The 21,252-nt window shown below is 43.4% G+C and overlaps 1 protein-coding gene across 5 annotated transcripts; it reads left to right on the top strand.

The window, feature by feature from the left end:
• The first annotated feature begins 82 nt into the window (after nt 1-82).
• RARS2 (arginyl-tRNA synthetase 2, mitochondrial) lies at nt 83-21,076 on the top strand. 5 transcript variants are annotated; one of them, XM_060272583.1, is made up of 20 exons: nt 83-175; nt 511-584; nt 2,378-2,483; nt 4,347-4,430; nt 6,084-6,181; nt 7,195-7,250; nt 8,325-8,408; nt 9,305-9,381; nt 10,060-10,218; nt 10,431-10,537; nt 11,739-11,825; nt 12,510-12,570; nt 13,114-13,190; nt 13,701-13,825; nt 14,251-14,318; nt 14,406-14,515; nt 14,802-14,900; nt 15,623-15,697; nt 18,669-18,732; nt 20,410-21,076. In XM_060272583.1, exons 1-20 carry the CDS (start codon nt 137-139, stop codon nt 20,494-20,496), a joined length of 1,737 nt encoding a protein of 578 aa, XP_060128566.1. In that variant the 5' UTR covers nt 83-136; the 3' UTR covers nt 20,497-21,076. The 5 variants fall into 5 exon arrangements, 4 of the variants coding, with proteins under 4 accessions (XP_060128566.1, XP_060128569.1, XP_060128567.1 ...); XR_009557325.1 differs by lacking the exon at nt 20,410-21,076 and having other exon boundaries at nt 14,807-14,900; nt 18,669-18,730; XM_060272586.1 differs by lacking the exon at nt 511-584 and having other exon boundaries at nt 103-175; nt 20,410-21,075.
• Nucleotides 21,077-21,252: the final 176 nt, after the last annotated feature.

Genomic DNA, 21,252 nt, shown 5'->3' with positions numbered 1-21,252 from the left:
AAGGGGCGGGGCGAGTACGCATCTTTCGCGCCTGCCCTGCCGGACAGAAAGTGGTACAATCCGATTGGCAGCGGGAGCCGAGTGGCTCCTCCTCCTCCCAAGAGCCGACTCTACGGCAGGGGGTGGAGGGCGCGCCATGGCGGCATGTCGTTTCCGGAGGAGCATCGCTGCTCAGGTACTGCTCCCCCTTCATTCTGCAGCCAGGGTGTCCCTCCCTTGGGGTCGGGGGCTGCTTTCGCCCTGCCCCGGCTGCTCGCCTTAGTTCCTGGTTCCTCCTTGCTACAATGTTCCTGGGAAGGCTGCTGGGATGGAAGAATGGAACTGGTGCATAAGCTTCATTTATCTTCACTGCAGAGAGCAGTTAGCTATAAAGATAGCAGCTCGCTAACTCCACTACCACCACCACACACACTCTGTTGAAAGATGGGCAAGTTGGGGGGCGGGACACTGTTGGTCTCAGAAGTCGTGCACCTTGACTTAGCTAATATGGATCATTTGTTTTCAATCTAGCTTTCACATATTTTGGAGACGCCGCCAGAAAACTTGATTAAGTCAATATATGCTGTTCCAGTATCAAGAAAAGGGTAGAGTTATTTCTAATAATTTTAATTTTTTTAAATATCTTTGCCAAGCTAAGACAAGAGGATGACTAAAAGTCAGGATGCTGCTAATATTTCAGTTAGCCATTGTTTATAATTTAGGATTTTTTAAATATACTTGTTATAATTCTTTTAGTATTCAAAAGAAATCCAGTACAAATAAACATTTGCTATTTTGATATGAAGGATGATAAGAGGAATGACGAAGACCGGTTTGATTCCATATGGCAGGCATAGGCAAACTTGGTCCTCCAGATGTTTTGGGACTACAACTCCCATCATCCCTGACCACTGGTCCTGTTAGCTAAGGATGATAGGAGTTGTAGTCCCAAAACATCTGGAGGGCCGAGTTTGCCTATGTCTGCTGTATGGTCTCAATTTATTAACACTAGCACAGCATTCTCCCTTTCATCACAGTTGCAGCAGCCACCATGGAGAAATTATCTTAATGCTTTAGATTAATGTATACCTTGTGGATGTGAGCTGAATCTGTAATGTAAAAGGTTTCCCAAATTTGCTTGGATACCATGTGGATGGTGGCATACAATGCTTAACATCTGCACGTCTTGGAAAAACCACTCCTTGTGTTTGGTACTGTAATTGTACAGTGGTGCCTCGCTAGACGAAATTAATTCGTTCCAGGACTAAATTCGTCCTACGAATATTTCGTCTAGCGAGGCACCGTTTCCCATAGGAATGCATTAAAAGTCAATTAATGCGTTCCTATGGGCTCCGGGGGAACTGGTGGCGGTGGCGGCGCCTGTTCTCTTGGCTCGGGGAAGGCAGGCAGGCGCCAAGGAGCCAAGAGAGCAAGCGCCGCTGCTGCCAACGACAGAGCTGGATTGGACAAAGCTTCAGAAGCTTCGTCGGATCCGGCTCTGTCGGGCGGGGTGGGGGAAAGGCGAAGGAACGATCCTGCGCCTTTCCCCCACCGCTGCCAAGCCCCATGCCGGCAGTGCGTGGCGGGGGGCGGCGACGGGAGAAAAGCTTCTCTCGTCGCCGCCTCCCGCCTGCCTCCCCCGACATTGAGCGCAGCTTCGGAGGTCTCCGAAGCTGCGCTCAATGCCAGCTGTGCGTGGTGGGAGGCGGCGACGGGAGAAGAGTTTCTCCTGTCGCCGCCTCCTGCCTGCCTCCCCCGACATTGAGCGCAGCTTCGGAGGTCTCCGAAGCTGCGCTCAATGCCGGCTGTGCGTGGTGGGAGGCGGCGACGGGAGAAGAGCTTCTCCTTGCCGCCGCCTCCCGCCTGGATCGGACACGAGGCGGGGAAAGACCTTTGCCTTCTTTCCGCGCTAGTGTTCCACTTGTCTCTGCCGGTTGCCCCTCACTGCTCGGGGCAACCAGCAGAGACCAGTGGAAAACAAAGGGGAACCAGCCGCAGCTGGAAGAAGGCAAAGGAAGATCAGCTGAGAGGCGCTGACAGCTGTCAGCGCCTCTCAGCTGATCTTTCTTTGCCTTCTTCCCTTCCTACAGCTGGTTCCCCTTTTGCTAGACGAATGCCTTTTGCAAATAGGTTTTGTGATCGGAGGTTTTTATGGCCACGCTTCGCAAGACGAAGCGGCGGCCATAGAAAACCTCGTCGTCTTGCGAGGCAACCTCCAATCGCAAAATCCATTCGTATAGCGGAAATTTCGTTAAGCAGGGCATTCGTAAAGCGAGGCACCACTGTATTTAAATTATTCAGTAAAGTGTGCAAATAAATAAAGGTGCAGCAATGCAGCAATAAAATAAAAGCTTCTGAAACTTTCCCCCTTAATTTCTTCTTTTTATTCATCCCCTAGGCAGGCGTGTGATTTCAAACTCTCTGTGAGTTCTGTGCTGGATGCTAGCTCCAGCAATTATTCAAAGTCAGATATTCAGCTTGAAGCCCAGAAGCTGGCAAAGAAGGTATGTGGAGATCTACTTGCTGTAATGTGTTTATTCAATTAAAAACAGAGCAGCATAGCCCCAGGGTGGGAAGCTTGTGGTCCTTCAAATGTTGCTGTATATAACAACATCCATCATTCCTCACCATACAGACTGGGGCTGGTGGGAGGTGGAGTCCGACCATCTGGAGGGCCAAAGCTTTTCTTTTTCTTTTCTTTTTTTTAAAAAAGCAATTTGTATTAATTTCCCCACAAAAGGCTACACAAAATCCTGTACAATATAGTATTATCAAAACAGGATCTAATGACAATATACGTATTCCATAATAATAATAATAATAATAATAATAATAATAATTTATTATTTATACCCCACCCACCTGGCTGGGTTGTTCACGGTTGAACAAAAGCAGATATAAAACCATAATAAATAAACCATAGGTATGTGAATGAATGGAAGGTAGAGACTGGGACTATTTATATAGCATAGACATACTGTAATGGTTAAACGGGGCCAGAGGTTGTCCATCCCTGATAGAGCCTAAAACAGTGGTTTTCAACCAGTGTGCTGTGGCACCCTGGGGTGCCTTGAATGATGGTCAGGGGTGCTGCAGGCAACACTGGCATTCATCCCTCTTTCCTCCCCCCACCCTCCTCTGATGCCCTCTCACATCTCTGCCTCCCAAAGGCTTGCACGGCTGTTTGTTGCAGCAGCCCTGGCTATAAGCTCCCCAGGCAAATGGTGCCTCTGGGGCTGATCAAGGGGTGCTGGTTGCCAGGAGCTGAGGTGGCCTCAGAGTAAGCGGGTGAGGGAGTCCAGCCATCCAGTCCTTGCTGTTGGGAATGGAGTCTGGACAGATAAGTCCCAGGTGGCTGTGGGGCAGTGTGAGGAGGCACCTCTCTTTGGGCAGGGGGGGTAGCAGCAGCAGCTGCCTGGAAGACTCCCAAGGAGAGGAGAGAGTAGAGGAGGCTGAGGGAACACCCCACAAGGGAGGGTCTTTGAAAAGGGTGAGAGGCTGCCAGCTCTGCAGGCAAGGGGTGACATAACTGGGCGCCGGAGCCCCACTGGGGTGCCTCAGAAAGAATATATGGTAGGTGGTCAAGGGAGCCATGGACTCAAAAAGGTTGGAAATCTCTGGCCTAAAGGCTGATTCCTATGTTCTCTTTTCCTCCCTGTGCTTCTTCTGCACATATAGGGAATAATGGGCAGGAAAATGGTTGCTTGCCTTCAACTTTGTAGGTTGCAAATGATCAGGTGCAGGATACTGCAACCCCACAACTCGTGCACCGCAGATTACGTCTGCCTGTTCCATGTTAACATCACTGTCTTCTGGACAGTGCTCTACAAAGGTTTTACGATCACCAATTTTTATGTAAAATTGTAATCTGGAAAGCAGTCACTTTACTAATGCACATTCTTGTACTGTGTGTGTTAACTGTGGGGCCCTAATCTGCTAATGTCTCTGTGTTACATGTTTGAACATGTATAGCTTAAACAACTTACACAAATTCTATGTCAGGTCGGAAATCTAAACTTTTAATTGTAAGGCTCATTAGCAAGTGACATGTGTTGTTTGTTTAGTCGTGTCCGACTCTTCGTGACCCCATGGACCAGAGCACGCCAGGCACTCCTGTCTTCAAGTGACATGTAATGGGTGCTAAAAAGCACCATCTGCTGGTAGTGTTTGCATTGTTAATTGTGTAAAGGACATGCCATTCTCATCATTCAGCAGCAGTGAAAGACAACATAAAGTAGTTCTGAAATCTCTCAAAATATAATTACACTAAGATCTACCTGCATAGGATAATACTGATAACAAAACAGCGTCAACTGTGCCACTCATTGATTGTGTGATCCACTGTTGTCAATGTGTTTTCATTTTAGTTAAAATGTGATCCAGTGGTGAGTGAAATCAGCACAGATGAAGGAACAGTAAACTTCACAATAAATCGAGAATTACTAGCAAAGGTAAGACCCAATGTATATAAGCAGTGAAAATGCTATTGGATATAAATTGGGGGGGGGGGTCTAAATCAAGGCTTATGGTTGCAGTGTGGATACTACCCTAGAGCATTTAGATTGTAAAAGTATACATGTATTCTTAGAAGTATGTTCCATTATGAGAGCCAGTGTGGTGTAGCAGTTTGCTCTAAGACTTGGGAGACCAGATTTCTAATCCCCACTCAGCCATGAAGCTCACTAGGTAATTTTGGGTCAATCACTGCACCTTCAGCCTAGCCTACTTCACAAGGTTGTTGTGAGGATAAAATGAGGAGGAGGAGAACTATGTATTGAGGAAAGTTGGAATGTAAATGTAAATTATTATTATTTTCAATGGGGCTTAATTCCTAGTGTGTTGACGGTTACAGTCTTTATTTACATAAATGTTTGTTCCAAGGCAGGTAACAAAATAAAAACAACTGAAATACAATAAAAACTGGGGAGAAAGTGAAGCATACGACTAACACAGCAAACTTAAAACCTCAACAGTCCATTTGGTTTTCATTTTACTAAGCTAAAAGCTGGGGAAACAGAAATTTAGTTAACATTGTTGATTTGAACGAGGTGTTTGATGAGTGAAGCATTGAAATTTGCTGCAAAACAAACTGCCTTTCCCAGCTCACCAAGGGAGGGCACAGGAAACTGAACCGGAAGGCAGAATCCGAAGAAGGCTCTGGCTGCTGCCAGTCTTCCAAGCCCACCACAGATATTTGATGACATCATGTGGTGTCACAGATGCTTGGAGATTCAAAGCTGCTGGAGCTCTGGCCTCTTAAAATGAGCAGGCTTGATTTCAAAGCAAAGCATAAGCATAGATAGGGGTGTGGTAGAATTCTGAGAATCAGCAGTTCTCTGGGTAGCGGATCACACACTCGGTGAAACACTTCTCAAGTGAGAACCAACCGCTCCTTTTATTGTGCGATCCTGTATGTGTCTGCTTGAAAGTAAGGCCCATCGAGTTCCAAGGTAAGCGTGTGAGCTTAATTTGGCTACTGCCCAGCAGAGCTTTACGGAACAGCAGGGTCTCAGCCACATGCACAGCCCTGTTGAGACTGCTGGCCAGGGGCAGGACAACCCTTTCCCAGCCTGGGGTTGGTGCAGCAATTGGGCCTGGATCCCATTTTCAGACAAGTATTGTCTTCCAAAGCGCCTCACATCAATCCTACTAAATTGATGCAAACGTCAGGCTTACAAGCCAAGAAGACAGGATACATGAGGGAGGACAAATGGCAGGAAAAGGACAGTTTGACAATACTAGTGTCAAGTGGTGAGTTGAAGTTCTGAAGTTAGCTGCTGTTGAGGTTAGAACTGTAAGTGGGATATGTGTTTCGTGGGCCTAATCCGGCCCACCAGTCGGTTTAATCTGGCCCCTGTGGCAGTTTATTTCCTGGGGTTAAATCCTAAAAAAAACCTCAACAACTTTGGTCGACCCCCACGGCCCTTCACTTCATCAGATCTGGCCCTCTTTGAAAAAAGTGTGGACACCACTGGTTTACCATGCTTAAAGTTTACTTTCAGGTGGAACTGATTGCTTTTTCTGTGAAAGGGATATCAACCTGTTTCTGAAATTCTTCATTATTAATGAATGCCTTTCTTTGTATACATATTTTGCCTTCTAAGGCAGTGTTGCAGCAAGTGTTTGAGGATGGCTCCAAGTATGGGATAAAGAGTGAACTTTTCTCAGGATTGCCAAGAAGAAAAATTCTGGTTGAGTTTAGGTGAGTTCATAGGCGCAATCATGTACATGTCTACTCAATGCAGATTTCAGCTTCAGTTATTTTGAAGCATATTTCTAAAATGCCTTGGCTGCCTTGCGAGTCTGCAGTCTAGTTACACAAATATATTTGGCTATGGACCAACGTAGATTCATTGGACTGAGTCTGGTTTTATTTGCTTCTTTCCTTTCCATGGACTATGATGCTTGACTCAGGTTTTTTTTAGTCATCTTCTTGCTCCTTTCTCCAAAGTGACTGCTCTGGTTTGTGTCCCACTGTGGCCTGGGAAATAGCTAGCTTGATCTATGTAGACTGGTAGTTTGGTGGTCTTGCCTCATCAAAGATGACAGCTGATAGTTTCAATTCTATTAGGGGATTGTGTGCTTACAGGTTTTCAACCATATTAAATACCCTCTTCTGTAGCATACCTGCTGCATCCTCCCTTCCTCTCAATTCAGCTATGACACTAACGTTTTCCCATTCAGTAAAATATATGAAATAGCACATGTGCATGAAGAGTAAATGAATGAGCTATGGATTAGCATATAAATCTCTGAAGGTCATGGGCTGTAGCCACTGCAGTGCTATCAGTTTTCTACTTGCACAGTGAGAATTCTTCCTCCCCTCCCCTTGTGTGCCTCTAAAATATGCTCTCTGGATCACATTTTGAGGCTGTGTGGGGAACTGCAGGTGGCAGGAGAGGAAGGGGAAGTCCTGTCACACGCATAGAAGTCTGTTGTGCAAAGGGAACTGCTGAAGTACATTGAGTTCTCAAGTAACAAAAAAGCTGCCAGTGCATTTTGGAACGGGGTTTTCTCCCAGGATCCTACTCTGTGGCTTTGCTTTTACTTTAATATGTTGTTTTTGGGGGATTACCATGCCACTTGTATTTTCATTTACATTTTTCATTGTGTGGGGTAAACATAGAAACCGATTTGTTTGGGAGATGGTGCTGTGGGGACTGCGCATGTGGGGGGAAAGAAACTTCAAATGGTAACTGTTGTTGTTTCTTGCAGTTCACCCAACATTGCAAAGAAGTTTCATGTGGGTCATTTGCGCTCTACAATAATAGGTAAGATAGCTGATGCTCTATGTTCTATGCTCACGTGGCACCCATGCTCATGCTCTCCCCCCCCCCACTTGTGGTGTCACTGAATGGATGGTTTGCCTTTGGCACCATAATAGGCTCCCAACACTGCTCTGGCTTATATGACTTGTTTTGTTTAAAGCTATCTTTGGGGTGGGTGGGTGTGTATAATTGTAAGCACTTCTTAGCTCTTTTAATGGTCTGCTTATGAATTGCCTTGAGACAGGTAATAGGCAATCAATTAATCAATAATCCTGATGTTGCACTATGTGGTTCTCTCCCTTTGTAATGTAAGCATTCATAAGGGATTTGAGTCTCTCTGCAATAGCAAAATCAAAGGTCAGCCGTAGGAAAAGTCACTCAAGGCAGGATTGAGACAGGCACTTAACAAAACATGTGACATAAAAAAACTTGTGACATAGACCAGAGAGAATTTCTGTACCATCATGTGGGGAATAGGCTGAGTTAGAATGACTTTTCCCAGCTTTGGGTTCCCGTACGCAACACAGAGCGGAGGGGACAAATTCACAGAGGATGCAATAATAGGTGGGTCACAACTTTGAGATGCGGATACATGACCTCCTTTTGAGTGCAGCTAGGGAAGAATTGCAACTCCGGATGGAGTCCAGTGAGATCACACTGAGATTGCATGTTTAATGAGAAACCGTTGCTGCACAATGATGGCATGCTTGAGATTCTCTTTCAGCTGTTATGCTCATCGCCTTCAAGCTTAACCTCCTTGTGCCTTTTTTACCTATTTGTAACATGGGAGTAATAACATTTACACAGATTAGAGGCGCCAAGTTACTGTGTTTCTGGGATGAATGGAACACAATGCAAACAGGGACGCTCTTTAACATTGAATTAAATGTGTAGAAGAAATAGTGTTTCTGGAAAAGCACTTTCAGACTATTTAGAGATCCAGCAGGAAACTGTCCTTATAGAGTCATTATTTTTGTTGGCTGTAACGGAGAAAAGCAGAGTGTGGGTTACATATAACTGAGTGTTTGGGGATGAAGTATGCTGTTAGGATCAATAATGGCCATACTCTGTTTTCAGGAAATTTCATAGCAAATATCAAAGAAGCAACGGGACATCATGTTACAAGAGTAAATTACCTTGGAGATTGGGGCATGCAGTTTGGTAAGTAATTTCCCTCCTTTCTCTCTCAGGATAAGTATAGTGCAGGGGTGGGGAGCCCTTTTCAGTCCACGTGTCTCATTCCCTTGTGGGCAACCTTTGTGGGAGTGGGCAGGCCCATGCCAGGGGTGGTGGGAGCCAGAGGCAAAAGTCGGTGGAGCCATGAATGTGGCGCTTTCCTTCACACAGTAGGCTAAAAATTCGAAGGATTTTACATACACAAACCTCCAGCCTCTAGTCAGGCAGGAAAAAGGCATTGGAACAGTCCAGGGACATGTTCCATCTTGGCAAACACAAAACAAAATAAAACAAAAAACACCTGAAAGGAGGTTTTAGAGCAGGAGCAGTGAAGGATGTGGCCTTGGGAAAGAGCTCTAGGAGCCTGAAGGAGAGTCCTAGAAGGTTATACAGTCGTACCTTGGTTTTCGAACAGCTTAATTTTTGAACATTTTGGCTCCCGAACGCCGCAAACCCAGAAGTGACTGTTCCGGTTTGCGAACTATTTTTGGAAGCCAAACGTCCGGCGGGGCTTCCTGCAGCCAATCAGAAGCTGCACTTTGGTTTCCAAACGTTTTGGAAGTCGAACGGACTTCCGGAACAGATTCCGTTCGACTTCCAAGGTACAACTGTATTCAACCTCTAAGCCTGAGGATCTCTGGTATAGTACAGAGGTGGCTGGCAAGGAGGAGGAACGCTGTGCCCCTGTGACATAGGGACTTGCTGTGAAGTGCAACACAGGTCTTGGCTACCACTATGCTCTTGGCTATTCTACCCTTTATATATGCTTAGCAGGTTGGTAAGATTCTATTGCAGAAAAGTAGTCAAAAATACTGTGTCATTAATTTGCAGTTCATGCAGTTATTTTCTTAACAAATACTGTATTGGCTACAATAACACAGGTTTGTTGGGAGCTGGCTTCCAGCAGTTTGGCTCTGAAGAAAAACTAAAATCTAATCCTTTGCAGCATCTTTTTGAGGTACGTTAATCCACAGTGAAATAGTCTGAAAGAGCTTGAATCTGAAATGGGGAGGTTAATCAGTGCATGCTCCAAAGTGAAGATGAAATGTGGTTTTTAAATTGTGTATGTGTGCGTTTGCTTGCTGTACACTGCTTATTTTTAAATAAGTATATAATAAGTATTTTGTTTATAAAAAAAGTAATTGAGCCTTAAAATACTGTTTATTTTCACATTACGTTTATTTAATTTTATACCACCATTTCTCTGGAGACATACATAACTAGGGTTTCTGATAGAATGACTATTAACAAATCTCTAGCACAGACATGCCCTCTTTTAACTGAGCACCTGTGTGGAATGAATGCTACAAGCTTCTGATAGCTTTTTAATACTGATACTGTTTGACAGTGTTCTAGATAACCTTGTTGGACAATTCAGACTCTGTTTTATCTTGAACATTTGAAGCTTCCTTTATACTGACTCGAACCATTCATTCCTTTGGCATGGCAATTCTCCAAGGTCTCATGCCAGATATATTTCTCTGCTTCCTGAGATCATTGGCACCGAGTCATGATCACCAGGGATTCAACTTGGGACCATCTTGGTACAAAACCTTGCTTCACCACTGCCTTAGGTCCCTTTCCTAGTTTGAGAGAGTTCTGAGTTAATACTGACCCATATTTTTCACTTGTTTAGGTTTATGTACAGGCCAATAAAGCATCAGAAGAGGAGGAAAACATTAAAAAGCTGGCGCAAGATTTCTTTAGAAAATTGGAGGCACATGAAGAACAAGCGGTGTCATTGTGGCAACGTTTTAGAGACGTTAGCATTGACGATTATGCCCGGATGTACAAGGTGCTAACTTGGATCCATTTTTTTCAGTATTTATATATCACTAACAGCTTCACATCTGGCATTGCTTGGGAATTCTAAGAAGCACACAAAATCAGTGTGGTTTCAAAAGTTCAGTTCGCCACCTTGATTCAAAATGACGCACATACAGAAATTAAGGTCGTCTTTGTCTCACGGTAACACTGTTTTCCTTTTGTCCTGGTGGGACCATTCAGCGCCTGGGAGTGTGCTTTGATGAATATTCTGGAGAATCGTTCTACCAGGAGAAAAGCCAAGAAGTCTTAAAGATGCTGGACACGAAAGGACTCCTTAAGAAAACTCAGTACGAACAGGTTCTTCTGTTTGCAGCTTTTGAGCCATCTGCCATCCTCACCTCTCCTGTTTCTCTGAACTTTGGGATTTGGGGGTGGAGCAATTAATGTAAATTTTACCTTTGTGCAGTAGGCTGATTTCTGCATCCATTCACATACCCTCTGTGCCCTCCATCCAGACAAGTGTAAGGTGTTATCATAGTTCAAGTGCACATTCTAGCCAGGCACAAGCAGTTAGCAAAACAGGGCCAGAGAGGAATGTGGCCTGGGGAGAGTTTTGAGGGCCAGATGGAGAGGTGTAAAGGGCTGCATTTGGCCTCTGGTCTCAGTTGCCCTACCCGTGCTTTGTGCGGGGAAGGACCATGTATTGAATTGATACTGATATTCTTAACAAAGTGAAAAGTTTGCTCTAGGTTGTTAGGGTTGGCAGTCTGCAGGCAGGTGAGAATGGGAAGGGTGAAGGTAATGTAAACGTGATGGATTCATTATTATTTTTATTTAATTTATCAGTCACTTATGGTAAAAAGCCTCAAAAATGAAGCTTATAAAAACAATTTAAAACCAGAGATTTTTTATTATTATAAAAAAGCCAACAATACAAAAGGCATAAAATGCTCATCTAACAATGAATTAATGAGAACAAAGTCCTAAAGATCAGCACCACCACAGGGCAGTATTAATTAATTGAAGACCTGAGTAAACAGAAAAGTCTCATCCTGGTGCCTAAAAACTGGCAAAGTGTGCCAAGCATGTCTCCCCGGGAATAGCATTCCATAGATGGGGGGCCACCACCGAAAAAGCCCATTCTCACGTGACCACCCGCCATACTTCTCTTGTGTGGGGTGTACAGGATCTGGGCTGGTTCATAGAGGGAGAAGCATAGACATTTGCCATATCGGTGATCAGTGAGGTGTGAGAGTGAGCAGGAGGGTACAGTAAAGTTTCTGAGGAAAGGGAGTAATCGCCTCCTTTTTGTGAATAGTCCCTCTTGCCCCAATCACCCTTGTTTGAAAACAACCTTAAAGTGTGATTGTAGACATGTGATCACAAGCTGCAGTCCTAACCCATGCACCTAGGAGTAAGCCTCGTTGAATTAAAGAGGACTTAACTTTTGAGTAGACTATGGTTTGGAATGCGCAGTGAGATTATGACTGATCCCCTGTGTATCGCATATGGTTGCTTCATTCCTTTCTGTTTCTCCCATTTTTCTAGAGAAGGAACAGGAGTAGTTTACCTGTCCGAAAAGGGGGACCGTTCTGCTGTAATGCGGAGTGATGGAACCTCGCTCTACCTAACGAGGCAAGTATTATTATTCTTTTTGCCTGGTTGTTTAGCAGTAACTTTAATACAATAAAAACAAAGGCATAAAATAATTTGGCAAAAAACAACAACATCCCAGAACTGTCACCCACACTAAAAGCTCTGTGAAATAAATAAAAGAAGGAGTTCTATAACCTGGGTGCTGCTGTAGAAATGGCCCAGCATTCTGATGTGTACTTGCCTATCTATATATCTCCAAAGTAAGACATGTTGAGTTAAATGGGGCTCCAGTCTACCTGGTGAGATGCTTCTCAGTACAGAGTGGCAGTCAGCCTTATCCTCTGTTATACAGACATGACAAAATACTGACCAGTGGCAAATCATAATCGCAAAAGGATTAACAATGAGTAAGTTAAAGTTTGTTTAATTTTGAAAAAGTTTCGTTTGGTCTTATAGTCGTACCTTGGTTTTCGAAAAGCTTAGTTCTCGAACATTTTTACTCCCAAACGCCGAAAACCCAGAAGTGAGTGTTCCAGTTTGCGAACTATTTTTGGAAGCTGAACATCTGGCGAGGCTTCCGCGGCTTCCAGTTGGCTGCAGGAGCTTCCTGCAGCCAATCAGAAGCCGCACTTTGGTTTCCGAACGTTTTGGAAGTCGACAGACTTCCGGAACAGATTTTGTTGCGACTACCGAGGCACGACTGTATTTGTCTTTCTTTTCCAGAGATCTTGCTGCTGCTATAGACAGAGTGGAAAAAAGGAATCCTGACACTATGATATATGTGGTAAGTCTGGCTGTCCTGCAGACTGGTGGGTGTAGAGCAGGGTGGGCTGGCTCCTCAGCCCGTCAAACACATAATTCTGATTCGGCCCTCAATCCCCACTGACTTTGGCAGCAGCAAAAGGAAAGATAAATGAAAGTAGATATAGTGCTGGGGTGAGATTAGCTTGCGGGGCAGGGATGGAAGTTTCTGCTGGATCAAAGCTTTCCATCAATGGAGGGTCGCCATTGGCTACAACCCAGAATCTCTGGTACAACCTGTGGCCTGAGCAAATAAAAAGTTGACAAGCTTTTAAAGTTGTGAGGGCGGAGTTTTTCTGACAATTTTTGGAGATGGGTGGTCATCTCAAGACTGGATCTTTCTGTCAAGTTTGATTTCGCCTACCTGAGAGTGCTTTTCCAAAGGTTATGTTAGAATATCATGTTCTCAGATACACAAGTTTCATCCTTTATCCCCATTATTTGTCCCACCTTGGATATTCCACTTGTGTGTCTGTTTGAATGTACATTTAATGATTCTTTCTTCTTCTTCTTTCCCTTTTTCAAGACAGATAAAAGCCAGATCCCTCATTTTCAACAGGTCTTCCAGATACTAAAATTAATGGGTTACCAATGGGCAGAAAGGTAAATGTGTACTTGCCTATCTATATATCTATAGCAGAGTTGCCATACGTCCGGTATTCAACCCCCTTAAGCAGCGTCCAGGCAGAAATTGGTGAAATGCCCAGGGAAATCTGGACGTTTGGCAGTCCATGTCGCTAGTAAAAAGCTCAACAACTTAATTTTTCTATTCAGATTTTCGATTTTTGAAATATATGGCAACACACACACACGCCTTTATGGCATACTAAGGCTTTGAAGGTGCCCTATTGGAGGAATTCAGTGTTGAGTTCTTCTGATTGCTCAGTCAGTGCAAATTTATTTGCTTGCCTGAAAGAATGATCTCCCTTCTCCTCCACCTCATGTTTGAACATGTGCCCAGATACTAAGAACGACAAAGTAATTTCTTTCTGAGCACAGTTGTGAATCCCAAGATGTGCTGACAATATTTCTGTTCAGAAGGAATAACATTTCTAGTTTATGTACCTTGGAAAATAAAACGACAGGCATTTCTGGTCCCCTGTCTTCCTGTAGGTGCCAGCATGTGCCCTTTGGAAGAGTTCAAGGAATGAGGACTCGGAAAGGAGAAGTGGTTTTCCTTGACGATGTTTTGGATGAAGCTCGCTCCATGGTGATAGAACAAAGTGCTTCTGCAAAAAGTTAGCTGATCCGTCTCTCTTATTAACGTAATGCTTGTGCAAATGGAAATGCCTGCCTGGCCTTAGCATTTTTGTTGTGTCCTCCAAGCCCAACAAATGGTGCTTAACATGAGCTACCATTAGTTTCAAACAAGATCACTTCAAACCCTGGTTTCTAAGCTGACTTGTTAAAATTCCCTATAGGCATTGACCAATGTGCCAGTTCAGATGGCACAGTGACCTGCGGTTAACCAAAAACAGATGTGAAAACTTGTGAACTCCTTCTGCAAGTTAAGCAGGAGGAGCATAAGGGAGTTTGCAAGGAATCTGCAAGCCTAGGAGAAGGCTAGACTCATTTATGGTTTGCCAATCCACAGTTTAGTGTGACATTGAAATCCAGTGTGACATTGACACTCTCCCCACCTCACCTTTTGTTATCTACTTAGCAACCAAAGAACTGGACAACCCTCTTGAGACAGCTGAAAGGATTGGGCTCGCAGCATTTATCATTCAGGTCTGTTGATGCTGTCATCATTTCATGAGAAAATGTAAAGTGATGCTGTCACGGCTTACAAGGTGCTTGAATAACTTACCATTTCAGGACTTCAGGGGCCTCCTATTATCTGATTATCAGTTCAGCTGGGATCGTATTCTCCAAAGCCGAGGTGATACTGGTGTCTTCCTGCAGTACACACACGCCAGACTGCACAGGTAAGAGGTGCAGTTTAAAATAGCGAGAGCCTGGGGCAGGGTCCTCAGGGGGCCAACCCAAAGCCTTGGCCACAACTAAAAAAAACTCTTTAGATCCCAGCCACTGTTTCTTAATCTTGGGATTTAGGATTCCCAATCTCTTCAAGTTTGGTTTTAGCAAAACTGTTCTGTTGAGTACAATGAAAATATTCATGAAAAGGCAATGTCGCTCTTTTCCATCAGTAAAATTGCGTAAACATTTTAGATGTTTAATATTTGTGACGCTGTTGTCTTTTTCTCCACCCAGTTTAGAAGAGATGTGTGGAGCAGTCAGTCAGGCGTCTCACATTAACGCTGCATGCCTACAAGATCCACAGGCTATTTCGTTAATTCAGCACCTTCTCAGGTATTCAGGATATATGTTGCAAACTTCTGCTTGCTTGTTCACTTAGTTGCTTGCTTAATTGAGAGCTGAAGTCCCATTAGTTTCAATGGCTCCATTGTTTTATTAAACCAAAGCTTATTATGTGTGAACCCTGCCCAGCATCTTAACGTTGATTTCTTTACTGCCATGATCGTAAGTAATTATTGTTGGCATATAAACTTTAGTTTAATTAAGGCCTTCTGTTTTGTGTAAACCCAACAGCTGGAAAACAAAACCTTTTAATTTATTTTTTTGAGAAACGAGCCAGGGTTTCCTTGATGACTCATGATTAACTTGTGATTTGCTGTGACTGCAAACCAAGTTGGGGAGATGTTTTTTTTAATTTTATATAACCTCAGGCATTTTTGACTGGAGAGGCAATTCATAAATAACATCAGAAAGAGGCAAATTGGCCTCAGAGAGGCACCACTCTCCAACTCGGGGGGGGGGGGAATAGCTTGCTGGGCAGAGTAGGAAGGTGATAGACGGACTTTACTCTACTGCTCAGACTGTGCATCATGTCTATTAGATTGTGAGACTCCAGGCACAGGCTACCTCATCCTTTAATATTCCTACATCACTTAGAAAATCACAGGTGTTCCATTAAAGAGAATAAGTATGGGAATATAGTTGTGACCTGGGCGTATCCTAGCTATGATCAGATTCTGAAGTATGTGTCAGCTATTCGATTTATTTCTCTTCAGGTATGACGAGATTCTATACAAGTCTTCTCAAGATCTCCAGCCCAAGCATATTGTTGCCTATCTCCTTAAACTAAGGTAGGTGAGAGAAACGTCTTACCCTTTGACAAGAATTCAGCCTACTTAAAAAATTTAAAAAGCAGGCTCGATAACAAATAGTTTGACATAATTAGATTCACAGACCCTCATTCCAAAGTTTAGGCTTTATTTGGAGCAAAATATGCCTAGAACCTAAACTTGTACAGTAGTTCACTGAAGAATGAACTTCTTTAGATTGAACATTTGAGCATTGCTTCATATGTTAATACTGCATTTCTATTATTATTATTAATAATAATAATAAGCCTCATAAGAGTGCATTCTGTGAATCAGGCTTGAAAACTTTGAAATGTGCCTTCTGACAAGTGTTATTTCATTTCCCAGCCTTAATGACCCACCCCTTTCTTTCTGGCACACTGTTCCAGGAAACCCTGTACTGTACATATTCATAGACTTTGAATCTGCCTCATCTAGAAAAACCAGTTACTTTTAATGGTCTGTTAAGTCCATCATCTGAGTCTGATAAAATACTGTTGCGGGGAGGGAATAGAAAAACCAGACTGCGGAGGAATATCCTGGGAAATGGAAGCATTTGCTTGCAGCTCTCACAGTCCTAGTTATTACTCATAAAATGGCATGAAAGAGTCACTGATAGCTGATAGCTCTAGCTCTCCTGGAGAAGTTGTACATGAAGAGCCTGCTAATACTTGTGCAATATATTGAAGAGGCTTCCGCAGAGTCTTCCCCTCACCTCCCATAAAAGTAAATAAGCTTGAAATGTCATGAACATTTCAGTTCTATTGACACACTGCACTGTTGGCCTCAGTCACTGGACTGAAATCAGCTCATGAGGTGCCTCGGGACAAAATGTCTTTATGGCCGCTGAGCATGTTCAGTCAGTGGTGGCTGTTGAGGTGCTCCCACCCCGGTTTTGTGCCCCCTAAAGTTGTGGGCTTTTTCTTTTTCTTTTCTGTTTCCCTCCTTTAAAAACAAGGGCAAAGATGTTTCCAAACATGCCGATTATTCCTTGTGGATCCAGAGATCCACAAGTATAAGTAAACAGGCATTACTTGAGTGCATTCCTGTGCAAGTGTGGCAAGGCAATAGTTCTTCCAGTGAAGGATTGCAGTGCCCTGGGGGTGGCGTTAAATCAGGGCTGAGGAACCTGTGGCCTTCCAGATGTTTCTGGACTCCCAACATCTCTGGCCATTAGCCACGCTGCCTGGAACTTATGTGAGCTTAGGAGTCAAGCAACCTCTGGGAAGCCACAGGCTCTTCTTGCTCCCTCTGTATTACAGTATGAGAAACATGGTGAATAAAGTATCATATAGCTCTAAAGCCCTAAATGGCCTCGGTCCAGTATACCTGAAGGAGCGTCTCCACCTCCATCGTTCTGCCCGGACACTGAGGTCCAGCATTGAGGTCCTTCTGGCGGTTCCCTCGTTGCGAGAAGCCAAGTTGCAGGGAACTAGGCAGAGGGCCTTCTCGGTGGTGGCGCCTGCCCTGTGGAACGCCCTCCCAACAGATGTCAAAGGGAAAAACAACTACCAGACTTTTAGAAGACATCTGAAGGCAGCCCTGTTCAGGGAGGCTTTTAATGTTTAATAGATTACTTTGTTTTATTTTTCTGTTGGAAGCCGCCCAGAGTGGCTGGGGAAACCCAGCCAGATGGGCGGGGTATAAATAATAAATTATTATTATTATTATTATTATTATTATTATTATTATTATTATTATTTATCATATTCCAGTGGGCTATAAAAAGGTATTGAGGAAAACATGTTCAAACGGGAGAAACTCTTCCGGTTTGGGAGGAGTCGCTTCTCACACAACGCTCATCTTAATAGGTCAGAAAATGACTCTTTCATTGGCAGAAGGATCCAAGCCGTGGTGGTTTCTCTGTTTGTTGGTAACCCTTGAGTTATAGAACTGTGGTTACACAACCTGCTCTTAAGTAAATTTCATTGGTAACAAAGCTGAGTGGCAAGGTAAATAGGGGGTGTGATCACACAATTGACAAGGCCTATTGTGATAGACCAGGGAGTGCTCAACCCTTCCCCCACCCGCAGCCCCTTTTATTTTCAGAGAAACAGAAACCAACCTGACTGGAGAAATGCCCAGAGCTTGAATGGACAGGTCTAGCTTTTAAAACAAGAGTTGATTATTTTCACAGTGGACTCCAACCACTGTGATTTGAGGGAGGGATGTTGAAGTAAATACCTGGGTCGTGTTTTCTCTGAGTTTGGGCCACCAGAGCAGCATGCAAGTGCCAGAGTTAGGCAAATGGGGTGGCTTGCAAAAGTCAGATCACGTGGCAGAATAGCCCCTGAGTCTGTTTGTTTGAACTCTGACAAGTTTCTTACCCAGGGGCACCTTTCTCACGTACCCAGTTTTCAAACTAATTGCTTCCTCCGCATAAAAATAAAGAAAGAAGGAATTGTGATGTCTGTTTTTCCACTCCAAAATGGTTACTTCCACCTTTACAGGAGAACTGCTTTATCTCTCTTTTGGAAATTTGGCAGACTTTATCTCTCTCAAGTAGGAGCAACTAGTAGGTTTGAAATTTGCATCCAATTCTGGCAGAGAATGAAAAAGTTTCAACTTTTTTTTTAAAAAAAAGTAACATCAAAGGTTCCCTGTATGGAAATACATTAATTTCCATGATGCCTGATCCATTTGGTAGGTTTAATCCACTCTGAGGGGTCATTTGCTTGCAAATGTCATTCACTTATACGTGAGGAGTAAATAAAGTTATAGCAGTTTATAGATTCCCCATTATAGTGAATGGGGAGGTGGATAAAACAGAGTTTCATATCCAACGGATCAGATTTGGGCCCCCAAAATGGAATTGAATCAGAACAACACGCAGCTGATTCAAAACAAATTGGGTTGCTTATAAACACTAGATACAACACAATTCTTGGGTTCACTGCACATCCCTAGCAAATGCCACCGAGTTGCGTACTGAGGGTTTTAGAGAGTTTGTTTCATATCACTGTTTCTGTTTCAGTCACTTAGCAGCTGTGGCTCACAAAATGCTACCTGTGAAAGGCAGTGTTCCAGAACTAGCAGAGGTAAAGTAAAATAGATGCTATTTGAACAGAATGTGTTACTCCTGAGATGTGTAACTTATAAGTACATACATTTTGTGGTTTAGCTTAAAATGAATTCCGGCCCCATACTAATAATTGTGGGGGTGAGGAGATACATTGCTTAAATAAGCCCTTTTCTGCAATTGCCAAGTGTCGCTTTAGGCCTTCTCCTTAGTGTGGAAAATCTTTCTCATTTTGGTTAGACTTCAACTTTCTCAGGCTTATTGTAGCAAGAGAGAATAAATGTACCCACTTCCCCCCTTATAGTGCCCCTCAAAATACTACCTATACTGTAGATATGTGAACTGTTCTAAACAGAGGCATAATGAAAAGCTGTTTGGTGTGGTTTTGTTTTGTTTTCTTCTAAGATGATGATACAAACAGGGGTTAGCGAGTTAATAAACTCTACCAATCCTTGTTGGAAAAGACTATTTTCTGCTTGTCTTTATTCCCTATTTTGGCAGCACACCAAGGTAGTGCACCAAATCAAAACAGCGTTAAGACAAAAAAACGTGTGGCACTAATGTTTGGGTTTACCTGATCTTAAAATACGTTCTGGCTGCTTAACCAACTAAAAATACAGCTGCAGGCTTAACAGCGCAACCTTATATATACCTATTCAGAAGCCTCAGTGAACTCAGTAGGACTTAGTCCCAAATAAGGTTGCATGCTAAATAAATCAGTTTAGGCTGCAGTACTACATACGACTGCTGGCAGTAAGTCCCATTGTACTCAAAAGACATGAGTGGGAACATAATAGGGTTTGCACTGTTACTCGGGGCAAATTAATCAATCAAAAACTTGAGCAGATTTAACCTGCCAGGTAAATTTATTGCATCTGTGCTGAAAAGAAGCTGCTCCAATATATGTGGTAAATTCTTCCCTTCATCTGTCTTTAACTTGACAGCACCCACTGGAGCCTTCTGTCCACCTTTATTTGTGAAACATAAAAAACACATTGCCTTTGGTATATTTACTGATGTAGGCGAGGCAGGATGTAGGATATCCTTGTATTTCATCAATAGGTAATTGTCCTGAAACAAGTCTTTTCACATTTTTCTTCCTGGTGCCATAGACCGTGTATCACTGGATAGATTAGCCTTCTCTACTGGCAGGTGCATAGATGCGATCGTCCGAAACACCTGCAAGGCACCCGCTTGGGGAAGGCTAAGCTAGGTGTATTAGGACCACTTCATGTATTGTAATTTAGATTAAGACTTCATCACTATGCATGAGCATGTCTTCCTTGCAGCATTTCCATAGCCAGTGTGTGTGTGCATGCATATGTACTTCACATTATACGGTTCGTAGTGTATTTTCTGCCCTAAAAATACATTCACTGCAGAGAGGTAGGTAATGTTCAGCTGAAATAGCATTAAGCCTTCTTATTATGCATGGGGAACAAGGATACAAATATAGGCGTGTGTCTGTGAAACAGACAATAGCAGACTTTCTGCATTACTAGGATTAAACTGGAAGAAACGGCTGTTGGTGCAAAGTGGGCATCCTAACATTTGTTTTTATTCTTTAGTAGTTTGTAATTCTGCTATGGTTGAACATGTACAAAACATTCAAGATTTACTGAATTAATTCTGTTTAAGGGAGGTAAGGATAAAAATTGATTAGTATCCTCCTCTTCCCCACCTTTTATTTTTCCAGGCAAGGCTCTGTTTGTTCCAGGCTGTTCGCTCTGTTCTGGCTAATGGAATGAAGCTTCTAGGAATCACACCTGTCAATAAAATGTAAAGAGAAGATCTCCTGCACTGCGTATTCTAAACTATATGAGTGCTGAAGACTAGCTGTTATTCTGTCCTTGCTTCTCTATATTTGCCTGGACCAGAGGTGGGAAACGTGTGGACTTTTAAGATGTCTTTGGACTCCCGCCAACCCCAGACAATGGATCAGAGATTAAAGGAGTTGTAGTCTAGCAGTTTTTGACCAAACTGCGGGAGGCACTGCAAGACAGGAGTGCCTGGCGTGCTATGGTCCATGGGGTCACGAAGAGTCGGACACGACTAAACGTCAAAACGAGTCTAGCAGTACCTAGAGACCAGATCATTGGACACACACAGCCTTAGCCACTGAAGAACAGATCCAATTCCCTTTTGCCATTATATTATTTTGTCTGTATTATTCTTATGAGAGGAGCTAATCCTTTCAGTATGACCCCTTTCTTCAAAGTATGTCATGGGGAGGAGGTTGCTGCCCTTGTAAAACAAACGTTGCAGTAAAAACCCACAGCAATGCAAATGCAGCTACAGCAAGTTCAGTGCACTGTGATTATTCACCTTGTGTACAATAAAGCAGTCTTAAAATCTAAATACCTTTTCATCTTTTTTGTTTTAAGTGCCCAACAGAGCCAAGAAATGAAGTAAGTGCCTAGCCACTGATAGGACATTGATTCAAGCAGAGCAGAGTTGGGCAGTCTGCCACACGGAAGGTCTAGGAGCAGCCCTCATGTCTCAGTACAATCTGTCTTGCATAACTGGACAAGAACTACCG

This window comes from Zootoca vivipara, chromosome 3, assembly GCF_963506605.1.
Source record: "Zootoca vivipara chromosome 3, rZooViv1.1, whole genome shotgun sequence".
Classification (NCBI taxonomy): Eukaryota; Metazoa; Chordata; class Lepidosauria; order Squamata; family Lacertidae; genus Zootoca; species Zootoca vivipara.
This window is presented reverse-complemented; position numbering and strand designations above follow the sequence as displayed.